The 23,618-nt window shown below is 33.2% G+C and overlaps 1 protein-coding gene across 1 annotated transcript; it reads left to right on the top strand.

Moving 5' to 3' along the window:
* Window positions 1-523: 523 nt before the first annotated feature.
* Window positions 524-21,636, top strand: LOC131929322 (SID1 transmembrane family member 1-like). The gene is made up of 22 exons (XM_059285475.1): window positions 524-1,263; window positions 1,924-2,045; window positions 2,488-2,649; window positions 3,009-3,153; window positions 3,941-4,024; window positions 4,496-4,658; window positions 5,565-5,658; window positions 7,275-7,318; window positions 9,367-9,444; window positions 10,011-10,132; window positions 10,738-10,811; window positions 11,814-11,880; window positions 12,827-12,978; window positions 15,908-16,074; window positions 16,850-16,986; window positions 18,019-18,121; window positions 18,435-18,508; window positions 18,909-18,955; window positions 19,156-19,261; window positions 19,632-19,742; window positions 20,368-20,481; window positions 20,721-21,636. Exons 1-22 carry the CDS (start codon window positions 694-696, stop codon window positions 20,781-20,783), a joined length of 2,799 nt encoding a protein of 932 aa, XP_059141458.1. The 5' UTR covers window positions 524-693; the 3' UTR covers window positions 20,784-21,636.
* Window positions 21,637-23,618: the final 1,982 nt, after the last annotated feature.

The following is a 23,618-nucleotide window of genomic DNA, read 5'->3' as shown; positions in this document are numbered from 1 at the left end:
CCTTAATGTGTAGGGATAGACGATTGGTGAAGGCTAGACCATTTTTCTTGTGCTTAGTAAACTAAAGTTGGAGAAGTGTCGTTCGCATATGACGTCACACAGATGGGGCGCGGACAATCTGCAGCCATTAAAAACATTGGGTTGAGTGGTCTTTAATTTTAATTTTGGATTGTAAAGTAGTTAATTTTCGTTATGATTATTACTACTTTAGACAATAAAATGTAGTAGTGAGACTTTATTTGTAAGGTGAAATTGTCTCTCCTGTGTTGGGCCGTGGCTTATTCTGCGATTTGTTACGACCAGTAACGGGGGGGGGGTAAACTTGCGTATAGTTATATATAAACTACCCCAACGTAGAATCATTTCATATAAATCTCTATATAGATCTAAATATAAATAAATATAACAGCTCGGCCGCGTAAATAATTGAAGCAATAATATTATAGTTTTGTTTCGGGAACATTTTAAACACTATTTTGAGAAGTACTTTTAAAAGGATACAAGGAAGATAAATCATGTGATTAGGAAAACCCGAAAACACAGCAGCGAAATGTAAATAAATAGATTCTAGATGTCTGATGTAGGCTACTCCTTGTCACATCTGCAGTGTGAACTTTTAAAATTTTATATATGGGTGACAATTTAAAACAAATAATCTGTCTTCAAAGTTATATGCACTAAACCCCACATGAAATGGAGTCTTTTGTGTCGTTCAGATGGATGAATCGTCCTTTTCACTTTTTTTGTGTTTTAACAATCAGCTGCTTGTGTTTACCAACAACTCTGTCAACTGTACCAGAAATAAAAACCATTGAAGACAATCGCAAAAACGTATTCAAGACTAACACTCAGTATTTTACTCAAAGTTATAAAAGTTTTGATGGATTTTCAACTACATTTTCTTATTCTCCAAATGCTGTAAATCCAGAACCAGATGTTGTTGTAAATCTTGAAGACAATCATGAACATGAAGACAAAGTTTTACATTCTTCTTCACAGAAAGACAAAAATAACAAAATTAATAACCACTCACCACTTTTAAGCTCCAAAGATGTCATTCTAAATAAAATTAAAATAAACAAAGAAAATAACCTCTTTTTAGATCTTAATAATAGGCCTTTGCCTTTGCCAAATGACGATGAAAATAATAACACTGTTAAAACAATTGAAGTAAATGCTACTTTTGGAGAAATGTATTCAAACAATTCTGTCAATGTTTTGCAACAAGTTTTGTTCATCTACCACTATGAAATACAAAATAAGGTTTGATATATTATTTATTTATGTTACAACATTAGTTATTAAGTTGCTAGTTACTATGATTAAGTTTATCTACTCTTTAATAAGTATACAATAGTTCTCTAACACAGGGTCATATCAAAGTTATTTATGATGGTATAAAAACATGATGTGTCAACAGATAACATTCAAGTAGTGTAAAGTTTATGTTGTAGTTGTCCAGTTAGGTTAGGTTAGGCTTGTTTATTCATGCTACTAGAATAATTTTGGAACAGAACTACTAAGCTTGCCTAATTCCGAATGCAACAAAATTAATTGATTGAAACATGGAATTAGAATCACTTTGAACAGAAATTTTATTTTACCCTAAATAATAATTAGTATCAAAAAGATTATACATGTGAATAAAAATAAATTATACTTATAAGTCTGGTACTACAATAGAAATCATTGTAATCCCACCACCTATAAGTACCCGTCTTAGTTGTCAAATGCCTACTAATGTCATTCATCCCAATCTTAACCACAACCAGTGCAAATGAGTTACTAACAATACCATCAGTCAAAATGTCTTTGATACGACTGCATAGGAGAACATCACAATAATATAATTCTTTCAGTAATGTTTAACAGCCTAACCATGTTTGTCGATGATATCTTATTGATTCCTTTCATTCTCCTTAGACCACAGCTATCAGAGTGAGTGTTACCAGTGATAATTTTTCAGAAGAATACCCGGTAATGTGTGTAGCAAGGCAGCAGGAAAGTATTTTATCTTGGCAAATACCCCTTGCTGTTGGCGACAGGTAACTATAACCATGTTTGACCCATTGAATGTTGTAAGAGGGTCCACATTGTTGGGTCGTTAAAGCTCATGGTTGCTAAACCGTGAATCCTGAGTTTGAAACCCTGGGCAGATAAGGCTCAATAAATGGGGACAGCAACCCATCTTGTATAGAAAATTCCAAAATCATACAAATGCTGCCTTGTAGTTGTATGTAAGTAGAGAAATGCTATGAAAGCAAGTCCAAAATGAAAACAGGCTGAAATCAGAGTCAACAGCATGTAGGGCACATAACAGGTTGACACATAGCTCTTAATTGTGTTGGAGGAAATCCTGTTCTACATTAAAGTTAAAAGTGAAGAAGAAGAATTTTTATTTTTTTATATCCATATTACATTATTCCTGTATATTTTTCTGATTTAATTCTTGAATTTTAAAACTGAAAACTAATATATATTTTGCAGCTACTTATACAAATCAGTCAGCCGAACACTGTGTCCCATTGATGAAAGTAAAAGGAAGACCATTGACAAAAACCAGCGCATTTACCTCACAGTGTCCAGTATGTGTTCAAACTACAAATACTTTCACCTCACAGCAAACATTCTCACAGATTTTGAGATTACGTAAGTATTATCTTAGACCACTGACCTAGCTCAGTCACTGCTTAAATCTTTTTGATTAACTTAAGTTATTGAGTCATACTTAAAATTAAAATGTGAATGGAATAGTTAACAATTACAAGAGATCAACACGGCCTATTAAATTTAATCAAAATATTACAATTAAGAATCCACAGCTGAAATAAAATAATCCCACTTACCCAAAAAAAAAAGTAAAATAACTATGATGGTAACATAGCAACTATAAAAAAGTGAATTAGTATGTATACTGAATGTAAACTTTAATTAAAAATTTTTGTATTGAAATAGTTAGTAAGTATGTAATTACAGTGTAATTAATATCAGATGTGAAAATGTTTCAGGCATGAAGTCCCCAGAACTTTTAATCTAACAGTTTGGGAACCAACTTACTTCATGTACACATTCCCAGCTGGTGTTTCCTCTGTTCTGCTGAAGGTTACATCCCAGTCTCACATCTGCATGACAGTATCTGTTCAAAAAATTAAAGTGAGAATTTAATTCTTTAGTCTTGGGTAGAAATATCTTTAAATTTAAATTATCTTTAAAACTTAATTTTTATTTAAAGTGAATTATTTTATAAGTGTTTTTATTTTATAATAGAATTTCTCATAATGTTCCTTTTTTGTTTCTCATTTTCTATTTTTAGTTGTTTACATTCTCCTATGTCTTTTGAGAATTTGATTTGGTTTGTTGCTTCTCTTTGTTTGATTGTTTTTGAAAACTCTAAACCTTTTCTGTCTCTGCTAAAAATTTATCCTTAACTGTCTCTGCTAACAATTTATCCTTAACTGTCTCGGCTAACAATTTATCCTCAACTGTTTTTGCTAACAATTTGTCCTTAACTGTCTCTGCTAACAATTTATCCTGAACTATCATTGCTTACAATTTATCCCCAACTGTCTTTGCTAACAATTTATCCTGAACTGTCTTTGCTAACAATTGACCCTGAACTGTCTCTGCCTACAATTTATCCTTAACTGTCTCTGCTAACAATTTATCCTTAACTATCTTTGCTAACAATTGATCCTGAACTGTCCTAAACTGTCTCTGCTAACAATTTATCCTTAACTCTCTCTGCTAAAAATTTATCCTGAACTGTCTCTGCTAACAATTTATCCTCAACTGTCTCTGCTAACAATTGATTTGCAACTGTCTCTGCTAACAATTGATCTCTAACTGTCTTTGCTAACTATTGATCTGTAACTGTCTTTGCTAACAATTGATCTGTAACTGTCTTTGCTAACAATTGACCCTACTCTGTTTTTGCCAACAGTGTCCTGTATTTGACCTGGCTAACAACGTGGAATTTGAGGGCAAACATCAAACCATGTCCACGCAAGCAGCCATGTTTTTAGAGGTCAGTCAAGCCAAATTGTATTTATGACATCTCAAACTGTATACATTATGACATGCAGTATGTTCATACTGTTGTTAACTGTTCAGTGTTCAGAAGATTATAAATATAATTGTATATAAAATATACACTTCCAGATCTATCTTTAGGGTAGATGAAGTAGAATTCACCTATTATTTGGGACTTTGCAAATGAACGGATAGTATTGACAATACTATGGCCAGGCACTTTGAAGTTTATATATCATTACTTAAACCCAAGATTACTGTATAATATGTATATCTGTGTTTTGATAATGTTATCCTATCTGTATCAGTTGTAGCTAGAATCAAGCTATGGTATAGCTCTAGCTCTTGGGTATGATTAGCTTTGGTTTAGATAACCATACATCCTTAGTATTTATTTTCTTTTATTGTTAAAAGTAATTATTACTTTTGTTACATCCTTAATGTTTATTTACTCTTGTTTTTACAGAAGGATGATTATGACGACCAAGGAGGATTCTATGTGGTGTTTATTGTGAAACCTGATAATGAAGTCTGTGAGGGTTTCTTGAAGCCCACCCAGTTAATGCCAGCTGGAAATGTGACAGATATTAGGAAAGTGGTGACTGTAGTGGTTAAAGAAACAATTTCATGTGAGTTGATTGGGTTGTTTAAAAAGTGGTCACTGTAGTGGTTAAAGAAACAATTTCATGTGAGTTGATTGGGTTGTTTAAAAAGTGGTCACTGTAGTGGTTAAAGAAACAATTTCATGTGAGTTGTTTAAAAAGTGGTCACTGTAGTGGTTAAAGAAACAATTTCATGTGAGTTGATTGGGTTGTTTAAAAAGTGGTCACTGTAGTGGTTAAAGAAACAATATCATGTGAGTTATTTGGGTTGTTTAAAAAGTGGTCAATGTATTGGTTAAAGAAACAATTTCATGTGAGTTGATTGGGTTGTTTAAAAAGTGGTCACTGTAGTGGTTAAAGAAACAATTTCATGTGAGTTGATTGGGTTGTTTAAAAAGTGGTCACTGTAGTGGTTAAAGAAACAATTTCATGTGAGTTGATTGGGTTGTTTTAAAAGTGGTCACTGTAGTGGTTAAAGAAACAATTTCATGTGAGTTGATTGAGTTGTTTAAAAAGTGTTCACTGTAGTGGTTAAAGAAACAATTTCATGTGAGTTGATTGGGTTGTTTAAAAAGTGGTCACTGTAGTGGTTAAAGAAACAATATCATGTGAGTTGATTGGGTTGTTTAAAAAGTGTTCACTGTAGTGGTTAAAGAAACAATATCATATGAGTTAATTGGATTGTTTAAAAAGTAGTCACTGTACTGGTTAAAGAAACAATTTCATATGGGTTAATGAAATTATTAAAAATATGTTCCCTGTACTGGTCATAGAAAACTCTAACCTAATGGCTGTACTGTACTTGTCTAATTATTTAAAAAAATAACAATATTTTCTTCTAACAAGACATAACATTATTCCTTATATCATGCCGATTATTCTTATTTTATACAGACATTTTGTCTAACATAAAATCCCATTATACCTCTACAGTGTCACAGTATATTAAAGCAATTGTAGCAGCTGTTCTAGTTTTTGGAGCATTTTATCTAATTGCTGTCATCATTGGAGTGGTTTATGCTGGATGGTAAGTACCAATGTTGTAGTTGGGTTCAAAACAGTCAGTCACATGTTTATGGGAATAGTCCTTAACTCTTTTGCTTCGGCTTATTGTTTGAACATATCATTATTAAAAATATGCAACTTTATATGGTCTTATGGCCAGCACTGAATCAGTAAAAGTTGAGTTATGCATAAAACATGATGTGAAATTTGATCACTAAGTAAAATAAAATGTAAAATGTCACATTTAGGTAATCAATCATCTAATTGTGAATTCTCTCCCTGATTTTGGCATATGAATATGGACCATCATCAGTTTCTGAAAACGCAAAAAAAAAACCAACATAATTTCAAAACATATTGTGACCAAATGCCAATGCTTTGAATGATTTATCCCTTGTCAAAAAATAAGAAAATATATTTAGCAGCTTCTGATCCACACATTTCAAGATGGAATGTTTGACAAAAATGGCACATTGATGAAAAGATCTCATTTTTGTGATTATACTCTTCCACTGCTCAGTTTATCTGTTTCAGTAACAAAGTAATTCAATCATTCATCATTAATTAAACTGAAAAAATGCTGTGACTTTAAATTTTCAGTGAAAGCGATACTTAACCAACTTTTAAACCAACATACACATTAAAGATAGTAAATACTTATAAAGTACGAGCCGATCCGCGGCGTATCATATGCCGCTATTTAGTTGTTTTATTTTCTACTTTTCAGTAGGTCTAATTCATAATTTGTGAATTCGACAGTACCAGTGCTGCCACTGAAAATATTTGCTTTAAAACACTATCAGTAGGTCGTTAAGGACGATACTACCCCCACCCTCATTTCCCCCAACCCCTACTCTACACCTCCCCCACGTGAAAGCAGCCTCCTCTTAGTTACCTCCCCTAAGTTTAAAATCGTTTCAAGCTAAATTATCTGCCCCTAATAGCCGTCACTAAACCCGGCTCTATGATTGTAATCATTTAGCGTGAACCACAGCTCACCAGACCATGTGGGGGTGGGGGTAGTAGGGATATGCCTAGAGAGGAAGATAGGGGGCTGCTAGGCGCGCTTACAGCTTGGTGTTTTCTAGAAGAGAATTATATATATAGATAGTAGGATAAGATGGTGTGTTGTGATCTACTTGTTATTTAGTTAAGGGACAGAATTTTATGATGAAACATATTTGTCATGCAGAGTAAAAGGGTTCACCACATAGACCATTAATAATGTAACTACTTTAATATTAATTCTTTTTCTTCCTCTTCATTCATAATTGTAATTTTGGAAGGGATTTCTTCCAAAATAATGAAGTATTACGTGTGAACTGTTTATGTGTTATGTAGGCCGCTAGCTCCTATTTCAGCCTGCTTTTCTTTTTGGATTTGCTTCATCCTTTCAAGAACAAACTACTAGTCAGTAGTTATTTGATTTTGGAGTTTTCTCTCCTAGATGAGCTGCTGTCCCCAACTCTTAAGCCTCATCAGCCAGGTGGGGTTCAAACTCCAGACTTTTCGGTTTAGCAACCATGAGCTTAACTGACCTGTCCACGCCGACTCCCTAATATTAATTAATTTTAATGACTTATACATTTAGATTTTTAAAGTTACTCTTTTTACTCATGACATTTTTTTCTCTTTCAGTGGACTACATAAAGGACTGGATGACTTGACAGAGGAAGAGAGAGGTAATTTGTTTTTTCAAGTTGTATGTGAATCCAATGCTTAATTTTTCATTATACAACAAACCCACAGGCGTTCTATCACTAAACATACTTTAATGCTATTCTGGCAATATTTTCAATGAATCCCAAAATAAAGAATTAAAAAAAAGTAATGTTAACATTAAGTTGAACTGAGTACTAATATATTTTTTTAGCTAGCAAACTGAATGTGTATTTAAGTCAGGTTTTAAAAATGTAGCCTGTTATTTATAACAATTTAAAAATAACAATTTATTTTATAACTTTCAGTCAAGTTAAAATAGTCAACCTAAACTTATGGCTTTTCTTTTTTTTATCAACTTGCCATTTACATGTGTGACTGGTTCCAAAAATCATGATACCTAAGTTTTTTTTTTATGTTAAGGATTAGTATTAGACTCTGGATTGTTGTATCATTATTATAGGTACAGGTTATAAATGTGGCTTATTCACATCTTTCATCACAACTAAATCCTAAAATCAACAGTTAGATAATCTATGACAAAATTAATTCATACAAATTATTAATGTATTTATTTATATATAATATACTTATGTAACGCTGTACATACTTTTCAACTGGCTTCTCTGCTAGTGCTTTTTACAAATGATGCTGCATGGAAAACTTTTATTTCCAGAAAACACACGTTTACTGTTTGAAAACAGTTTGCCAAATGTTTTGGTTCTCCCTGGTAACAACTGTTTCACTTCTTTCATGTTATCATTTTTGCATGCTGTAAATTTTGGACCATTTTATTTTGGTACATAACCAGTGGTTCAAGTTGTATTGTTCTGTTAACAATTTAACAAGAAGGTTTTATTTCATTTATTTTTTTCTAGTATTTTAATGTTGTCTTGCATGTTGTAACCTGCATGAAGTTGACATATATTTTGTATTGATTCTAACACCAATTTCAGTAGCTTTTATTTACTACAAGCCTTCAGTATGTAGCAGGTAGCTTTGGTGTAAATATAAATTTTGTAGTTTATCACTTACAGAAAATTAAGTTACTATGACTCAATAAGTTTCACTAACCTTTATTAGCTATCAGTGTTTAATCCTATCAACTTAAAGGAAAGATACATTAATATATTCTCCCAATACAGTGAAACATACTCTTTGTTGCATAAATTTTAAAACTATTTAGAACAGATGTAAAAAAAAAACACTTCAAACCTGAAATATGTACAACCTTGTACTTTAAACGAAATCTGTATAAACATAACTAAAAATTAAAACAATTTGTATACAGAACAAAACCATTAATAAACATAAAATAAGTTCTAAATGCCATTTTGTGAAATTAGTTTTTCATTATGGATTTCTTTGATTTAGACTTTCAAATTAAACTATTCTTTTCTTGAATTTATTATTGTTTTGATAATTAATTAATTATTGTTTTTATTATCAACAAGGAGTCTTGAAAAGTATTACCATAAACAATGTCTTAAAGTATAAAGATGTAACAAATTACTTCAGTTCTAGAAAAATGAACATAAAAAAATGTGTTTGATTTGGAAAACGTTTTCTTCATAAATTTTTGTTCATTACCCTAATAAAAAAATCTCTTTACTTTCTGGATATTATTTAATAGATTGTAACGCCTCTAATTTAATGCTTCTGTTTTCATTAATTGCATGTCAAGATTGTTTGTAGAGGAACAAAACTGACCTGCATGTTGCTATCCAGCATTAACTTTGTTATTATTTTATTCAACCAAAATTTTTAAAAAGTTGAACTTTTGCAAACTTCTATTATTTCGAATTGTATTATCCAGTGCACCACTTAATGTACCAAAAATAATGTTAAAAGTTGTTTATTAAAATAATTCATTAATACTTACAATTTATTATAATTGACTAAATACTTTATAGATCATATTGTAGATTAGTTTTGATTTACATTAATTAATCACATTTTGTTATAATTTTTTACAGTTTAAATTTAAGACACTGAGCGTCTTTAACAATTTAGCTTTTAATTGAGTACAAATATATGAGCAAATTAAAATTCTGGATTGTGATCTCTGCAGGGGATGAGAACAATTTCATTAACAGAACTCACCGCCATGAGAGTTATGGAACTTTATCTGAACCTAGATCCAGTCCAGGTTTGTATCTTTCAATCCAATTATTATATTGCTCTTTAAAGGGATTTCTCAGTTTTCTTTAAATTAGTCTTGATGACTGTCAAAAAGAAAAATAATTTATTTCAAGCTACAAAAAATGACTGTTATATTGTAGTGCTTATTCATCTCAAAGTAACTTGATTTCCTGAACAATCGATTTGACATATTTTTAAAATTTTATTATAACCCATTTCATATTGAAATATTAAAACTTGTCATATTTAAATGAGATATATCTTGGTACATTCTAAACTTGTCATATTTAATTGATACAGCTTTTCTTGGTACATTCTCAACTTGTCATATTTAATTGATACATCTTTTCTTGGTGCATTCTCAACTTGTCCTATTTAAATGATAAAACTTTTCTTGGTACATTTTTCAACTTGTCATATTGAAATCATACAACTTTTCTTGGTACTTTTTAACTTAACATATTGAAATCATACAACTTTTCTTGGTACTTTCTCAACTTGTCATATTGAAATCGTACAACTTTTCTTGCTACTTTCTCAAACTTTAAAAAGTCTATGTATGAAATGTTGCAGACCAGGGAATGAGTGATGTGACAACTGACCGTGAGGAATCTTCAGAGTCCTCCTCTTTAGATGAGTCCACCATAGACTTTGTCCCTGATGCTGACCTTGAAAAGGACATCTTCAGGACAAAGGTAACTTTGGTCATGTATCATTATCTGTTGAATACTGTCAGTGTTTTTCAATGCCATAGTTCTCCTATACAGTTAAAATATTTTTGTCATTTTATTTTTTTACTATCATTGTCCTGTTCTTCTTACCATAGTTCCTTTTAGTTTCTTCTTCTTCGTTCTTAATTTTTACTGTTGGAAGGGATCGAGCCTTATCTGCCAGAGGGTTTGAACTCGAGACTTTGTTCGAATTTATCAACCATGAGCTTTTGCTGACTCGACCACACCGCCATCACAATTAAGGATACGTGTCAACTGGTTATGTGCCATTGAGGCCATTGACGCCGATTTTAGCCTGCTTTTCTTTTTGGATTTGCTTCCATAGCCTTTGTCCAACCAAGAACAAACTACCAGACAGCAGTTGATTGATTTTGGAGTTGTCTCTCCTAGAAGAGTGGCTGTCCCCAGCTAACGAGCCTCATCTGCCCGAGGGTTCTAACTCGAGATTTTTCGGTGTAGCAACCATGAGCTTTACCGACTCGACCATGCCAACCCCACATTTAGTTGAAGACTTCAGATATTTAATGATTGGAATTTGTACTGATTTGTATTTTCTTGTGCTACTCCAGACTGCTTTGTTTGTTTCTGATCTGGCGAGGAAGAAAAGAAAAAAGCTATCTAAAACCTACAAGCTTTATTACTGGTAAATACTAATCAGATTTTTATTTTTACATTATCCAATTTTTGTGGTGTTATGCTTATTGCATGATATATATGATAGGTTTTTTATCACATAATGCTGAATATTGCTATTCCATCATCATCATCTTTTCCCGTTTGTGCCCAACGCTCATGGGATAGATGAGGTAGAGTTCACCTAGACACAAAACTTTCGGGTTAGCAGTCATACGCTTGGCGTGGCCTAGCAGTAGAGCGGTAGACTGCTAACTCGAAAGTCTTGGGTTCAAGTCACTAGAATGTCCCTGTCCACCGAGCTCAGGTGGGTATGTAACTCATGTAAGGGAAGGTATAGTGCTGACCACACTATCCCTTTGTATGCCGAGGTCACAGAAACAACTACTCTATTTGCCCCATGGACTGTCAAGTTCAAAAAAGGAACTTTACTTTCAGGCATATGCTCTATCGTCCAAATACGTCATCCCTTTGCAGGTCCATAGTGGCCCATTAACTAATTGACACTAAATCAAAGACAAAGTCCTGAAAGAGGCCCTAGACTAGTGGTTATTAATGACAGATGAGGCTCGTTAGCTGGGGACAGCCACTCTTCTAGGAGGGACAACTCCAAAATCAAACAACTGCTGCCTTGTAGTTTGTTTTTGGTTGGACAAAGGCTATGGAAGCAAATCCAAAAAGAAAGGCAGGAAGAAATCGAAGTCAATGGCCTCAATGTCGCATAAGGGATCCCTTCCAAACCTAAAATTAAGAGCGAAGAAGAAGAAGAAGAGGTTCTTAACCTACGTTCAATCGAACTCTAGGGGTTAGTCAGCCTTAGGGGTTTGGGGGAGGTCAAGACACACACCCGACTCATATGATTCATGACTAAATTTTGTCAGATATTTGCACATATTAGGTTTAGTACTTTGAAAAAAGCTAAGAACCACTGCCCTAGATACAACTGTTTAATATTGAGTTTTAATGTTGTGGTCAGGTTTGATGAGAGTGAGTAAATTGTTTATTTCCCCAGGAACTTGGTGACCATGTCTATATTTTATGGTCTTCCAGTGGTGCAGCTGGTAATAACATACCAGAGGGTAACTATCTGTTTCATGTTTGTTTTATAGTTTAGTGGGACTTTGTACCAAGTTTAACTGGTCTGGAATAATACAGATGGTAATTTTCTGTCCAATGTTTGGTTTATAGGTTAGAAGGAATTTGTAAATAATAGATTTATCTGTTGATCATAGAAAATAAAACTAAGCGAATTCCTTAATTCACTATTAGTACTCAACACTGTATTTTTGTGGGCATTTCGTCGGCTTAAAATGTTTCTGACTTTGGATAATTTTTTAGAGATTTTTATCCCCATTTATAAAATATATTTTAATATAGGTAATTTGTGGTCATTTTATCTAAATATATCAAATATTTTAATATAGGTAACTTGTGGTTATTTTGTAGACATTTTATCTAAATTTATCAGATATTTTAATATTGGTGACTTGTGGTCATTTTGTAGGCGTTTCATCTAAATTTATCTAATATTTTAATATTGGTGACTTGTGGTAATTTTGTAGGCGTTTCATCTAAATTTATCAAATATTTTAATATTGGTGACTTGTGGTCATTTTGTCAACATTTTGTCCCCATTGATCAAATATTTTAATATTGGTGACTTGTGGTCATTTTGTCAACATTTCATCTAAATTTATCAAATATTTTAATATAGGTAGCTTGTGGTTATTTTGTAGACATTTTATCTAAATTTATCAAATATTTTAATATAGGTGACTTGTGGTCATTTTGTCCAATTTTTTATCTAAATTTATCAAATATTTTAATATTGCTAACTTATGTTCATTTTGTCGACATTTTATCTAAATTTATCAAATATTTTAATTTTGGTGACTTGTGGTCATTTTGTCGACATTTCATCTAAATTTATCAAATCTTTTACTATTGATGACTTGTGCCCATTTATAGACATTTACTACTGGTGACTGGTCATTTTATAGACATTTTGTCCCCATTCCCTTCCAGGTGCTGACCTCCACAGGTAACCAAGACATTTGCTACTACAACTTTGCCTGCTCTCACCCTCTCAAGTCCTACCTGAGTTCTTTCAATAACGTCTTCAGTAACATTGGTTACGTCCTGCTGGGTCTCTTGTTCATTGGCATCGTCTTCCGCAGGTAAGAGTTTAGTACAATACAGGTAAAAGTTAAGTACAATACAGGCAAAAGTTTAGTACAATACAGGTAAAAGTTTAGTGCAATACAGGTAAAAGTTTAGTACAATACAGGTAAAAGTTTAGTACAATACAGGTAAGAGTTTAGTACAATACAGGTAAAAGTTTAGTACAATACAGGTAAAAGTTTAGTACAATACCTGGTAAGATTTTAGTACAATACAGGCAAAAGTTTAGTACAATACAGGTAAGAGTTTAGTGCAATTCAGGTAAAAGTTTAGTACAATACCTGGTAAGATTTTAGTACAATACAGGTAAAAGTTTAGTACAATACAGGTAAAAGTTTAGTACAATACAGGTAAAAGTTTAGTACAATATAGGTAAAAGTTTAGTACAATACAGGTAAAAGTTTAGTACAATACAGGTAAGAGTTTAGTACAATACAGGTAAAAGTTTAGTACAATACAGGTAAAAGTTTAGTACAATACCTGGTAAGATTTTAGTACAATACAGGCAAAAGTTTAGTACAATACAGGTAAGAGTTTAGTGCAATTCAGGTAAAAGTTTAGTACAATACCTGGTAAGATTTTAGTACAATACAGGTAAAAGTTTAGTACAATACAGGTAAAAGTTTAGTACAATACAGGTAAAAGTTTAGTACAATATAGGTGAAAGTTTAGTACAATACAGATAAAAGTTTAGTACAATACCTGGTAAGATTTTAGTACAATACAGGTAAAAGTTTAGTACAATACAGGTAAGAGTTTAGTACAATACAGGTAAAAGTTTAGTACAATACAGGTAAGAGTTTAGTGCAATTCAGGTAAAAGATGGCAGAGCTTATGACTGCTAACCTGAAAGTCTTGAGTTTGGATGCCTGACTTGAGTACTTAGGACATCCAAGAGTCCACCCAGATCTAATGGGTACCTGACTTACATTAAGGGAAGTAAAGGTGGCTGGGCATAGCTAGAAAGAGTACCATTACCCTTACAATACAGGTTAGTGTATGTCCCTGAACTTAAATCCCACTGACCAAACCCCCTTAACTTAAATCCTCTAGTCTGTATTGTGGGGAACTGTGTGTGCCATATTACTGTACGAGCCGACCCGCGCGTATCATACGCCGCTATTTAGTTGTTTTATTTTCTACTTTTCAGTAATTCATAATTTGTGAATTCGACAGTACCAATGCTGCCACTGAACATATTTGCTTTAAAACACTATCAGTAGGTCGTTAAGGATGATACTACCCCCACCCTCCTTTCCCCCAACCCCTACCCTACACTCGTGAAAGCAGCCTCCTCTTAGTTACCTCCCCTAAGTTTAAAATAGTTTCAAACTAAATTATCTGCCCCTAATGGCCGTCACTAAACCCGGCTCTACGAATATAAACATTTAGCGTGAACCACAGCTCACCAGACCATGTAGGGGTGGGGAGGTAGGGAGCGTGCTTACAGCTTGTTTTCTAGCGTCTCCCAGAAGAGAATTATATATATGTAGATTATGTGTGGGTTATGTGAGAGTCTGTCTGGACTGTCAAGTACCCCTAATGAATTTGATGATCTATAGCAGGGGTCTCCAAACTTTTCAGACCGAGGGCCGCATTAACTATCAAATATAAGTTCGGGGGCCAGAGTTTCTTCCAGAGAAGAACGCACCACACACCCAACGGAATATATATATATATATATATATATATATATATATATATATATATATATATATATATATATATATATATATATATATATATATATATATATATATATATATATATATATATGTGTGTTTGTGTTGTGTTGTGTTTGTATTGTGTTTGTGTTGTGTTTGTGTTTGCATTGTGTTTGTGTTGTGTTTGTGTTGTGTTGTGTTTGTGTTTGAGTTGTGTTGTGTTTGTGTTGTGTTTGTGTTGTGTTTGTGTTGTGTTTGTGTTGTGTTTGTGTTGTGTTTGTGTTGTGTTTGTGTTATGTTTGTGTTGTGTTTGTGTTGTGTTTGTGTTGTGTTTGTGTTGTGTTTGTGTTGTGTTTGTGTTGTGTTTGTGTTGTGTTTGTGTTGTGTTTGTGTTGTGATTGTGTTGTGTTTGTGTTGTGATTGTGTTTGCTTTTGTGCTTGTTTATAGTTTTGTCTAGTTCCTAAGTTGGTACAACTAAAAATGATTCACCGTGGCGGAGTACGGGAATGCAGATATATATATGTATATATATATATATATATATATATATATATATATATATATATATATATATATATATATATATATATATATATATATTTATTTATTTATTTATTTATTTATTTATTTATTTATACAAATCAATACATTATTCAGATGGATTATTTAACATATAGGAATATTAGGCACCAATATTTATAAAACTGCTGATTTTAAAGCTTCAATTATGTTCAATGAGTGGGTAATTGAGCAATCGTTGAATGAGATGTCGTTTTTACTACACTATAGAGCAGGGGTCTCCAAACTTTTCAGTCCGAGGGCCGCATTAACTATCAAATTTCAGTTCGGGGGCCAGTTTCTTCCAGGCATGTTTTTGATTTTTCTGGACAAAGTTCCTCAGCCATCACCAACAAACGTTTTTTTCCGTGGACAAAAAGATCTCCGCGGGCCGGATGAGAGGACCTCGCGGGCCGGATGCGGCCCGCGGGCCGTAGTTTGGAGACCCCTGATCTATAGAATAGATGAAGTAGAGTTCAGATGTTTCTTCACCTCAAGATATGAAAGTATGGCTCAGTCAGTACTATGCAGAGTAGACTTTACTTTCCCTAACATTAAGTCAGATATCCAACAGAGTTGGGTATCGCAGATGTCCTACATGCTCAACTCAAAGATCCAAACTCAAGACTTTTGGGTTAGCAGTCGAGAACTCTGCCAGCCGACCATGCCATTGTTTGGACTGTATTGAGGATGTTTCCACAGAGATCGTCTACACAAGAAGGTGGTGGCTAAGCACGGAAACCTGGAGAAGCAGTACGGGATACCCCAACACTTTGGGCTCTTCTACGCCATGGGGTGGGCGCTGGTGATGGAGGGTGTGATGAGTGCTTGCTACCACGTGTGTCCCAGCTACTCCAACTTTCAGTTTGGTGAGTTGTTGGCCTTGGTGGTGTGTTACAGTTGTTGGCCTTGGTGGTTGTGGTGGTAAAGTTGCTGGCTTTGGTGGTTGTGGTGGTAAAGTTGTTGGCCTTGGTGGTTGTGGTGGTAAAGTTGTTGGCCTTGGTGTTTGTGGTGGTAAAGTTGCTGGCCTTGGTGGTTGTGGTGGTAAAGTTGCTGGCCTTGGTGGTTGTGGTGGTAAAGTTGTTGGCCTTGGTGGTTGTGGTGGTAAAGTTGCTGGCCTTGGTGGTTGTGGTGGTAAAGTTGCTGGCCTTGGTGCCGTGTTACAGTTGCTGGTCTTGTTGGTGTGTTACACTCTCTGATCTTGGTGGTATGTGGTAGAAGTGGTAAATTTGCTGGCCTTCGTGGTGTGTGGTGGTGATGCAGTTGGTGGTGTGTGGTAGTGGTGGTACAGTTGGTGGTGTGTGGTAGTGGTGGTTTGTTGTAGTGTTAATAAATATATGGTGTAGATGTAATGGTGATATAGTGAGTAAACTTGTAATTTATGATAGTGCTAACACAATAGATTATATACACTTATATGGTAGGTCCAATTCTGATTTTGTGGAAAGATAGTCGTTATTTGTGAGTCTGGATGGGTGATGATTTAGAAATAGTTGATGTTGCAGATTGATGGTGACTTTATAATAACAGGGGATCATGATAACTAAGTAATAGAGCCAGTGCTGACTTTGAGAGAAAGAAAACCAGTTCAATTTTTTTTTATTCATTACAATTACTATTGAACGTATACTCTTCTTGTTTCAGACACGTCCTTCATGTACATCATTGCCTGTTTGAACATGTTAAAAATCTACCAGTCCAGGCACCCAGATATCAACGCTAAGGCCCACACAGCCTACCTTTCAATGGCTGTCATTATTTTCATTGCTGTTGTTGGAGTCGTAAGTTCCTTAGTCAAGCTTTCAAATTTTACATTGGTGATACGAAACAAAATAATATTGTTTCTTTATAATGTTTATATTAACCCAAGACAGTTATAAACAAACCTTTTTTTCTAAGATTGTTACAAAGTTTATGGTAAGACTTGTTATGGGGGTGTGGGACAGCATGGTTGGGTGGGGAACAGGGCATTTCCCCCCTGTCAATTACCCCCCGGATATTTCCCCCCGACATTACCCCCTCAGAGTAATTACCCCCCCTGTCAATTACCCCCCCTGTCAATTACCCCCCCCCCCCCCCCCCCCCCTGGATAGGGTTAGGGTTAGGGCTGGGTTTAGGGTTAGGTTTATGGCTAGGGTTAGGGTTAGGGCTAGGGTTAGGGTTAGGGCTAGGGTTAGGGTTAGGGCTAGGGTTAGGGTTAGGGTTAGGGCTAGGGTTAGGGTTAAGGTTAGGGTTAGGGCTAGGATTAGGGTTAGAGCTAGTGTTAGGGTTAGGGTTGTGTCTAGCTTTGATTTTGGTTTTGTGTGAAGTTTTAGGCTAAGGTGGATGCTTATGTTTTGGTCTTTTTCTTAAGGTTTGGATTAAAGTAGTATATATGTATAAAATTCTAGTTAGAGTTAGGATTTTAACTTGAGAGGGGGGGGGGGGGGGGTAATTGACAGGGGGGTAATTGCTCCGGGGGGTAAATACGGGGGGGGGGGTAATGTCCGGGGGGGGGGGGAAATATCCAGGGGGGTAATGTCCTGTAGCCGGTTGGGTGATAGAGCACTTGACTGGTAACCTGAAAGTCTTGAGTTCGGATCTGGGTCCAGACTTAAGTCTGAAGGAAATCACTGAGTCCATTCAGGTCTGAGTCCACATCACGTGAGGGAAAGTAAAGGTAGCTGGGCATAGTGCTGACCCAACCCATCCCCTTTATATGCAGAGGTCAAGAAACACATGAACTCTACTTCATCATTAGGGCCATTAGGTCTGAAAGGGAAGCTAAACTTAAACTTTATGTTATGGGTATGATACCGTAATATTTCTGACAGGTGTACGGCACCAACATATTTTGGATCTGCTATGCTGTCATCCACATGTTTACCACATTTTTGATGACTGTACAAGTTTATTATATGGGGAGATGGAACATTGGTATGTTCAGTTATTATCTGTATATTTATTGTTTATTGTAAATTACATGTGACTTACAGAACATTGATACGTTGTAGTGTTTTTTTTAAATTAATAATTGAATGACAAAAAATAAACAGACCATAGCATATAAAAACATGTTGAAATTTTGTTGTTTCAATGAAAATCTGTAATAAAATAAAAAAATTTCAAGAATTTACTTTAATAAATAATATGGCAAAAGGGGGAACGGTAATTTCATTTACAATTTTTTTGCACATTCATAAATATGAACCAGTAATATTAATACTAGACATTTTAAAAATTGAAACAGATCGTCATATTTTCAAGAAATTGTTTCGCCTGCTTGTCACTGAAGGTTTGAGTTGTACAAGGCCGGTCTACCTAGTAGGTTGTTTTTTTTATGATTCAAGTTTTTAAATGGTTCATCTATTTATAGTATCGTATATTTGTTAATTGTTTATTTTTCTTTTAATTATTTATCTTTTATAGTAGTCTCTACTATTTTCTTTCAACCTGTGTGTTATTTTATTGATTCAAGTTTAAAAAAAAATTATTCTTTGTGTCTTCTTACATTAAGTGTGTAGGGTAATTCAGTTGTTTAAAATAATGTGCTTGGTTGACTTAGCTGTGTCAAACCATTACTTTAATGAAACTCTTACCGTAACCTTCTGGTATGCAAATGCTAAGCTAATATTTGCAAAGAATATATGTAAACATAACAAATTTATTAATTTCACTGAAAATATTATAAGCACATTTTTTATACATGACTTTTTTTTCATAGAATCGTTTTATCTTACTGTTGATTGGCAATTTAATTAACTGGGCTTTGTAAGTATACATAATTCAACTGTTCTTTATTCTTAATTGTAATATTATGGAGGGGATTTCCTTCATCACAATTAACAAAATTAAGCATTATGAGCCAATACCTTATGTGTCATATGGCCCATTGACTCTGAATACTATTCAAACAGTTTTAACTTCTTCTTACATCATGCTCCTTATCAACTATGTTATAATGATTTCAGTGCTATATATGGTGCCATTACGCAACCTTCAGACTTTGCAACTTACCTGCTGGCTATATTTATTGGGAATTTGTTACTGTACTCCATCTTTTATATCATCATGAAGGTAAAATTTTTTAGCAAATAAATCACATGAATTTTAACAGTTCAGTCACAGGATTTTTTAAAAATCAGAGAATAAATTGCAGGAATTTATTAAAATCATTTAATGTATCGTAGGAAATTCATTGAATAAATCACATAGATTTTAAAATTCAGTGAATATATCATATACATTTTTTAAACAGCTCTGTTGATTAATATAAATTTATTAGTTACTGTAACAATGTTTGCTGACCAGATTTTATATTGCCCAAATTTGAGTTATCTCCCCTTTTACATGCTGTGTAGAGAAAAAAATAGCTGCCTGATTAACGTAGTTATTGTGACATTTGTCATTGCTGATATAATTGTGACATTTTTTCTCCCTGTACCAGATGCTGTATAAAGAAAAATTCAGCTGGCTGGTCAAATTAGTTATTGTGACATCAACTGTCACTTGGGCAGGTTCACTCTACTTCTTCTTCCAAAATTTGACTTCCTGGGATGTGAGTTTATTTCTTTAAATTTGTTTTCTAGATAATTCATTCATTCACATTTTTAATTTACAACACACTTTAACTTGCTGTATGTTAAGGAATTCTTTAAATTAGTTTTCTAGATAATTCATTCATTAGCATTTTTAATTTACAAAACACTTAACATTGCTGTATGTTAAGGAGTTCTAGGGTAAAGAATTTGTTTTACATTTAAGATTACTCTGTAATGATCATTTTTAATCATGAGCTTTTTATTATTTTATTCTCTTGTGGTATTCAATATCATTTAGGGTTTCTTATGTACATCAATATGTTGTGCTATTTATAAGGCTAACTCTAATCACAAAATTCATTTTTTAAATACACCTGTTTTTTTGAGTCCATGCTAGGTTGAATTAATGAATTCTTAAGTTTGACATAATACTTGTCTCTCATAAAAAAAACAACCCAATAATTTTGTAGTTTTTTGTCATGGAAACATCCCCCCTGTCCTTTTTTCATTATTATTTTTCATAACAATTTTACAAAAATGTAGTGTTGGTTTTTAACAGGATATGAATACCACAAGTAGTTAGACATATTTGTTTCGTTGTTCCCTGTCTGTTGGTTGTAGATTTTATTCGAACTTTCCCAGAAAACACCTGCTGGCTCTAGAGCAGGAAACAAAGAATGTATTTTGATGGAGTTTTATGATCACCATGACGTCTGGCACTTCCTATCTGCCATTAGTTTGTTCTTCTCGTTTATGGTGAGGCTAATTAAGCATATTCGTTAAATATATTCAGTACAGAAAAAATAAAATAATCTATACATTAGAAAACATCAGCTGGGTTTTTTTGCTAAGTTTTATTTTCATTCTTTAAAGAAAAAACAAAAAAAAAAAAAACCCAAAAAAACCTGCCAAAAACAGTCAAATAGAATAATTGTTTTATGTAAATTCCAATCCCTTTTTAATGGAAGCAATAATATTACTGTTTCCTGTTCCAGATATTGTTACTTTTGGATGATGATCTCTCCCAGCAGAGGAGAGACAAGATTCCAGTGTTTTAGTTTCAAGCCTGGAGCCAGCGTGGCTCATGTTTGGCTCTCTCATGTCAACTTATGTGCTCTGCAGGAAAACAATGCAAGATCATATGAAAAAACATCAAATTCCTAACTTTGACATAATTTTTTAATGTTGATCTTTTGAAGATTTTAATGTATTTCCTAACAAATGTAAATCTTATAATAATTTATACAGACTTAATAAGCATAAACTTAATTCATTAAGCCTGCTGTTGAGTATCAACGAATGGCTCATTTATAATTCAGTTTTAATACGAATGTCAATCATTTTTTAAATATTTGATTATGAACATGTACTGTTATTTCAGTTTTTTTAATTTTTCAACTGACTTAATTCACTGGTTGTCATACTAATCTAATGGGTGGTTTTTTATGCTAGTCTTTTTTTTGTGGTGAAATCCAGTAGTTTAAAAAATAGATAATGCTTAATATATGCTTGATTGTCATTATAGTTTTGCTATAGAAAATATGTCATTGCTAAGTAAAATTAATGTAACTAAAAGTAGTGTAGTTATATATGTTCATAACATTTATTTTGTTAACATTTTTAACGATTTTGTTAATGTTCAAAATAATTGAATGAAGTTCATTTTAATAATGTGATTGTAATTTAATACCATTCCATTTTTTTAAACAGTTTTTCTTTAATTTAAGTTTTGATTTTTTAAATTTTATTTTTGTTTAAAATTAATTTTATTTTTTAAATTTATTGATGGGGTAATACTAAACTATTAGAAAATACCCAACATCCTACTGAGACAAAAGTAGGCCTACATAAGTATATTTATTTTGAAGACTGAACAGTGTCTACTTTATTCTCAGTATCAGATTCAAACCCCCTTATTATAATGTTAACTAGTCATATTTATTACACCTGTTTCTATATCCAGATATTTGAACTCTTTCTATTACTACACACAGATTATAAATCCTTAACTAAGCCTGGATTTATAGAAGTTTGGTAGATCACTCATTCTCTTAAATTAAACTGTTTTATGTTGTTTAGTATCGCTGCTAGGATTAGGGTCTGGGTTAAAGGCAGATGTACGGTTGGGATCAGGTCTTGGGTTTAGGTCTTGATTAGGTGAGGGCCGTAATACTATTAAGGGCAGTAATACTAGTGAGGGCAGTAATTATCTATTAGGGCAGTAATACTCAGTTAGGCCTATAATACTAGGGCATAATTACTAGGGCATAATTACTAGTTTAGTGCAGTATTTTCTCCTCTCCGGGCGGAAAGGGGGGGGGCACTTCTTGAAATCTTTTGGGAGAGGGGCGGACACTATATATTTTCTATATCAATTCCATTTTGTCCGGGGGGGGGGGGGGGGGCAGAGCCCCCCTGAAGAGATGCCTGGAAGAAACTCTGAATACTAGGCTAGTGTAGGGTAGTAATATTAGGCTAGGGTAGGGCAGTAATACTAGAAATAAAAAAAATATTCTCTATACACCTTATTACTTATTTTAGTACTTAAATACATACTTACATTTTTAAACATTTTACTCCTATTGTCTAATCCGCAGTCTTTCTCTCAACACTCATTCCATATTTCTAGCTACACAGACTGTACCCGCAGATGATATTTTGATGCTTGTGTCAATATAAACATATTTCAGGATATTATTATTATATTATATTATATAGGACATCAACTTTTTAAATAAAGGAGAATTTGGAAAAACTGACTTTCTATTACAATTTACAAAAACAGTCTTTAAAAAAAAACCGAAATAATGCTCACAAAATTCTGACACCCCCCCTCTCCCGCCATCTTGAGTGTGATGTCATTTTTATTGAAGACCCATTTTATGAATTCTAGACTGCTGCGTATCTACACTTTGAGAATCATTAAGCGTGGTCAACTAGAAAAATGTGATAACTTAACCAAAACTCAAAACTTTTTTTGGGTGAAAATACTCAAATAGATACCCCTGTACACTCTCTACTCTTTTTTCATACTCCTTTAAATTATTTGAGTTCTTTTGTCACAGAGATAAACACAATACTTTGTTTATTGTGTTTTGAAAGGGTACTTTTTATGTTTTTGTAAAGCAATGCAATTTTAATAGTTCTTAAAATATACCTGGACCAATATTTTCCTTTAGCATAACATAATGAATAGTTTAACAGTAAGGTAGATAACTCAATCTTGCGACGAATAGAAGGGTAGATAACACTTTTCTTTTACTTTTTATTTGCTTTTGTATCAAAGAATTTCACATAATACATAAACCTGTTGTGGGACTTTTTACTTTGTTTATTTAAAGTATTTTTTTGTTAGATCTATAAAGCAAGAGTGACATGATTAAGTAATTTGTAAACTATTTAATATTTTCATAGCTTAATATTCATTTAGGTTTAAACTTAGAATAAGTTGTTTTTCTTTTACATAATTTAATTTTTTTATTGTAATTAAGCAGTTACACTGTTGAAAATGCTCATGTAGAATTATAAATATACCAATTAAATTTGAATTAAAAGTAAGATAAAACTATAATTTACTCATTAATAATTATTGGATGCATGCCTACATCAAGTGATGCTTTTATAGGGCATATCACATTCTTTTTTTAATGAAGAGATTCATTACAGTTTGGGCATGGCTGAAAGGCCTTAGAGCTCTAGATAGTAGAGCTGAAACTCTAGCAAGTCCATCCAGCTCTATAGTGGTTTCCTGAAGAATGTGCAATGGAAAATTGTGCAAACAGATAAATGTGCAACAGAAAATTGTGCAAGCAGATACATTTTTTTTTTTTAAAGTTCAAATAACTTTTTACTGACTGCAAAAAAACATTGATAACACATGTTATAAGTATATG

Source organism: Physella acuta, unplaced genomic scaffold (genome assembly GCF_028476545.2).
Source record: "Physella acuta isolate Inbredline_101_S28 unplaced genomic scaffold, ASM2847654v3 ptg000009l, whole genome shotgun sequence".
NCBI lineage: Eukaryota > Metazoa > Mollusca > Gastropoda > Physidae > Physella > Physella acuta.
The sequence above is the reverse complement of the archived record's forward strand: the minus strand, read 5'-3'. Positions and strand labels throughout refer to the sequence as shown.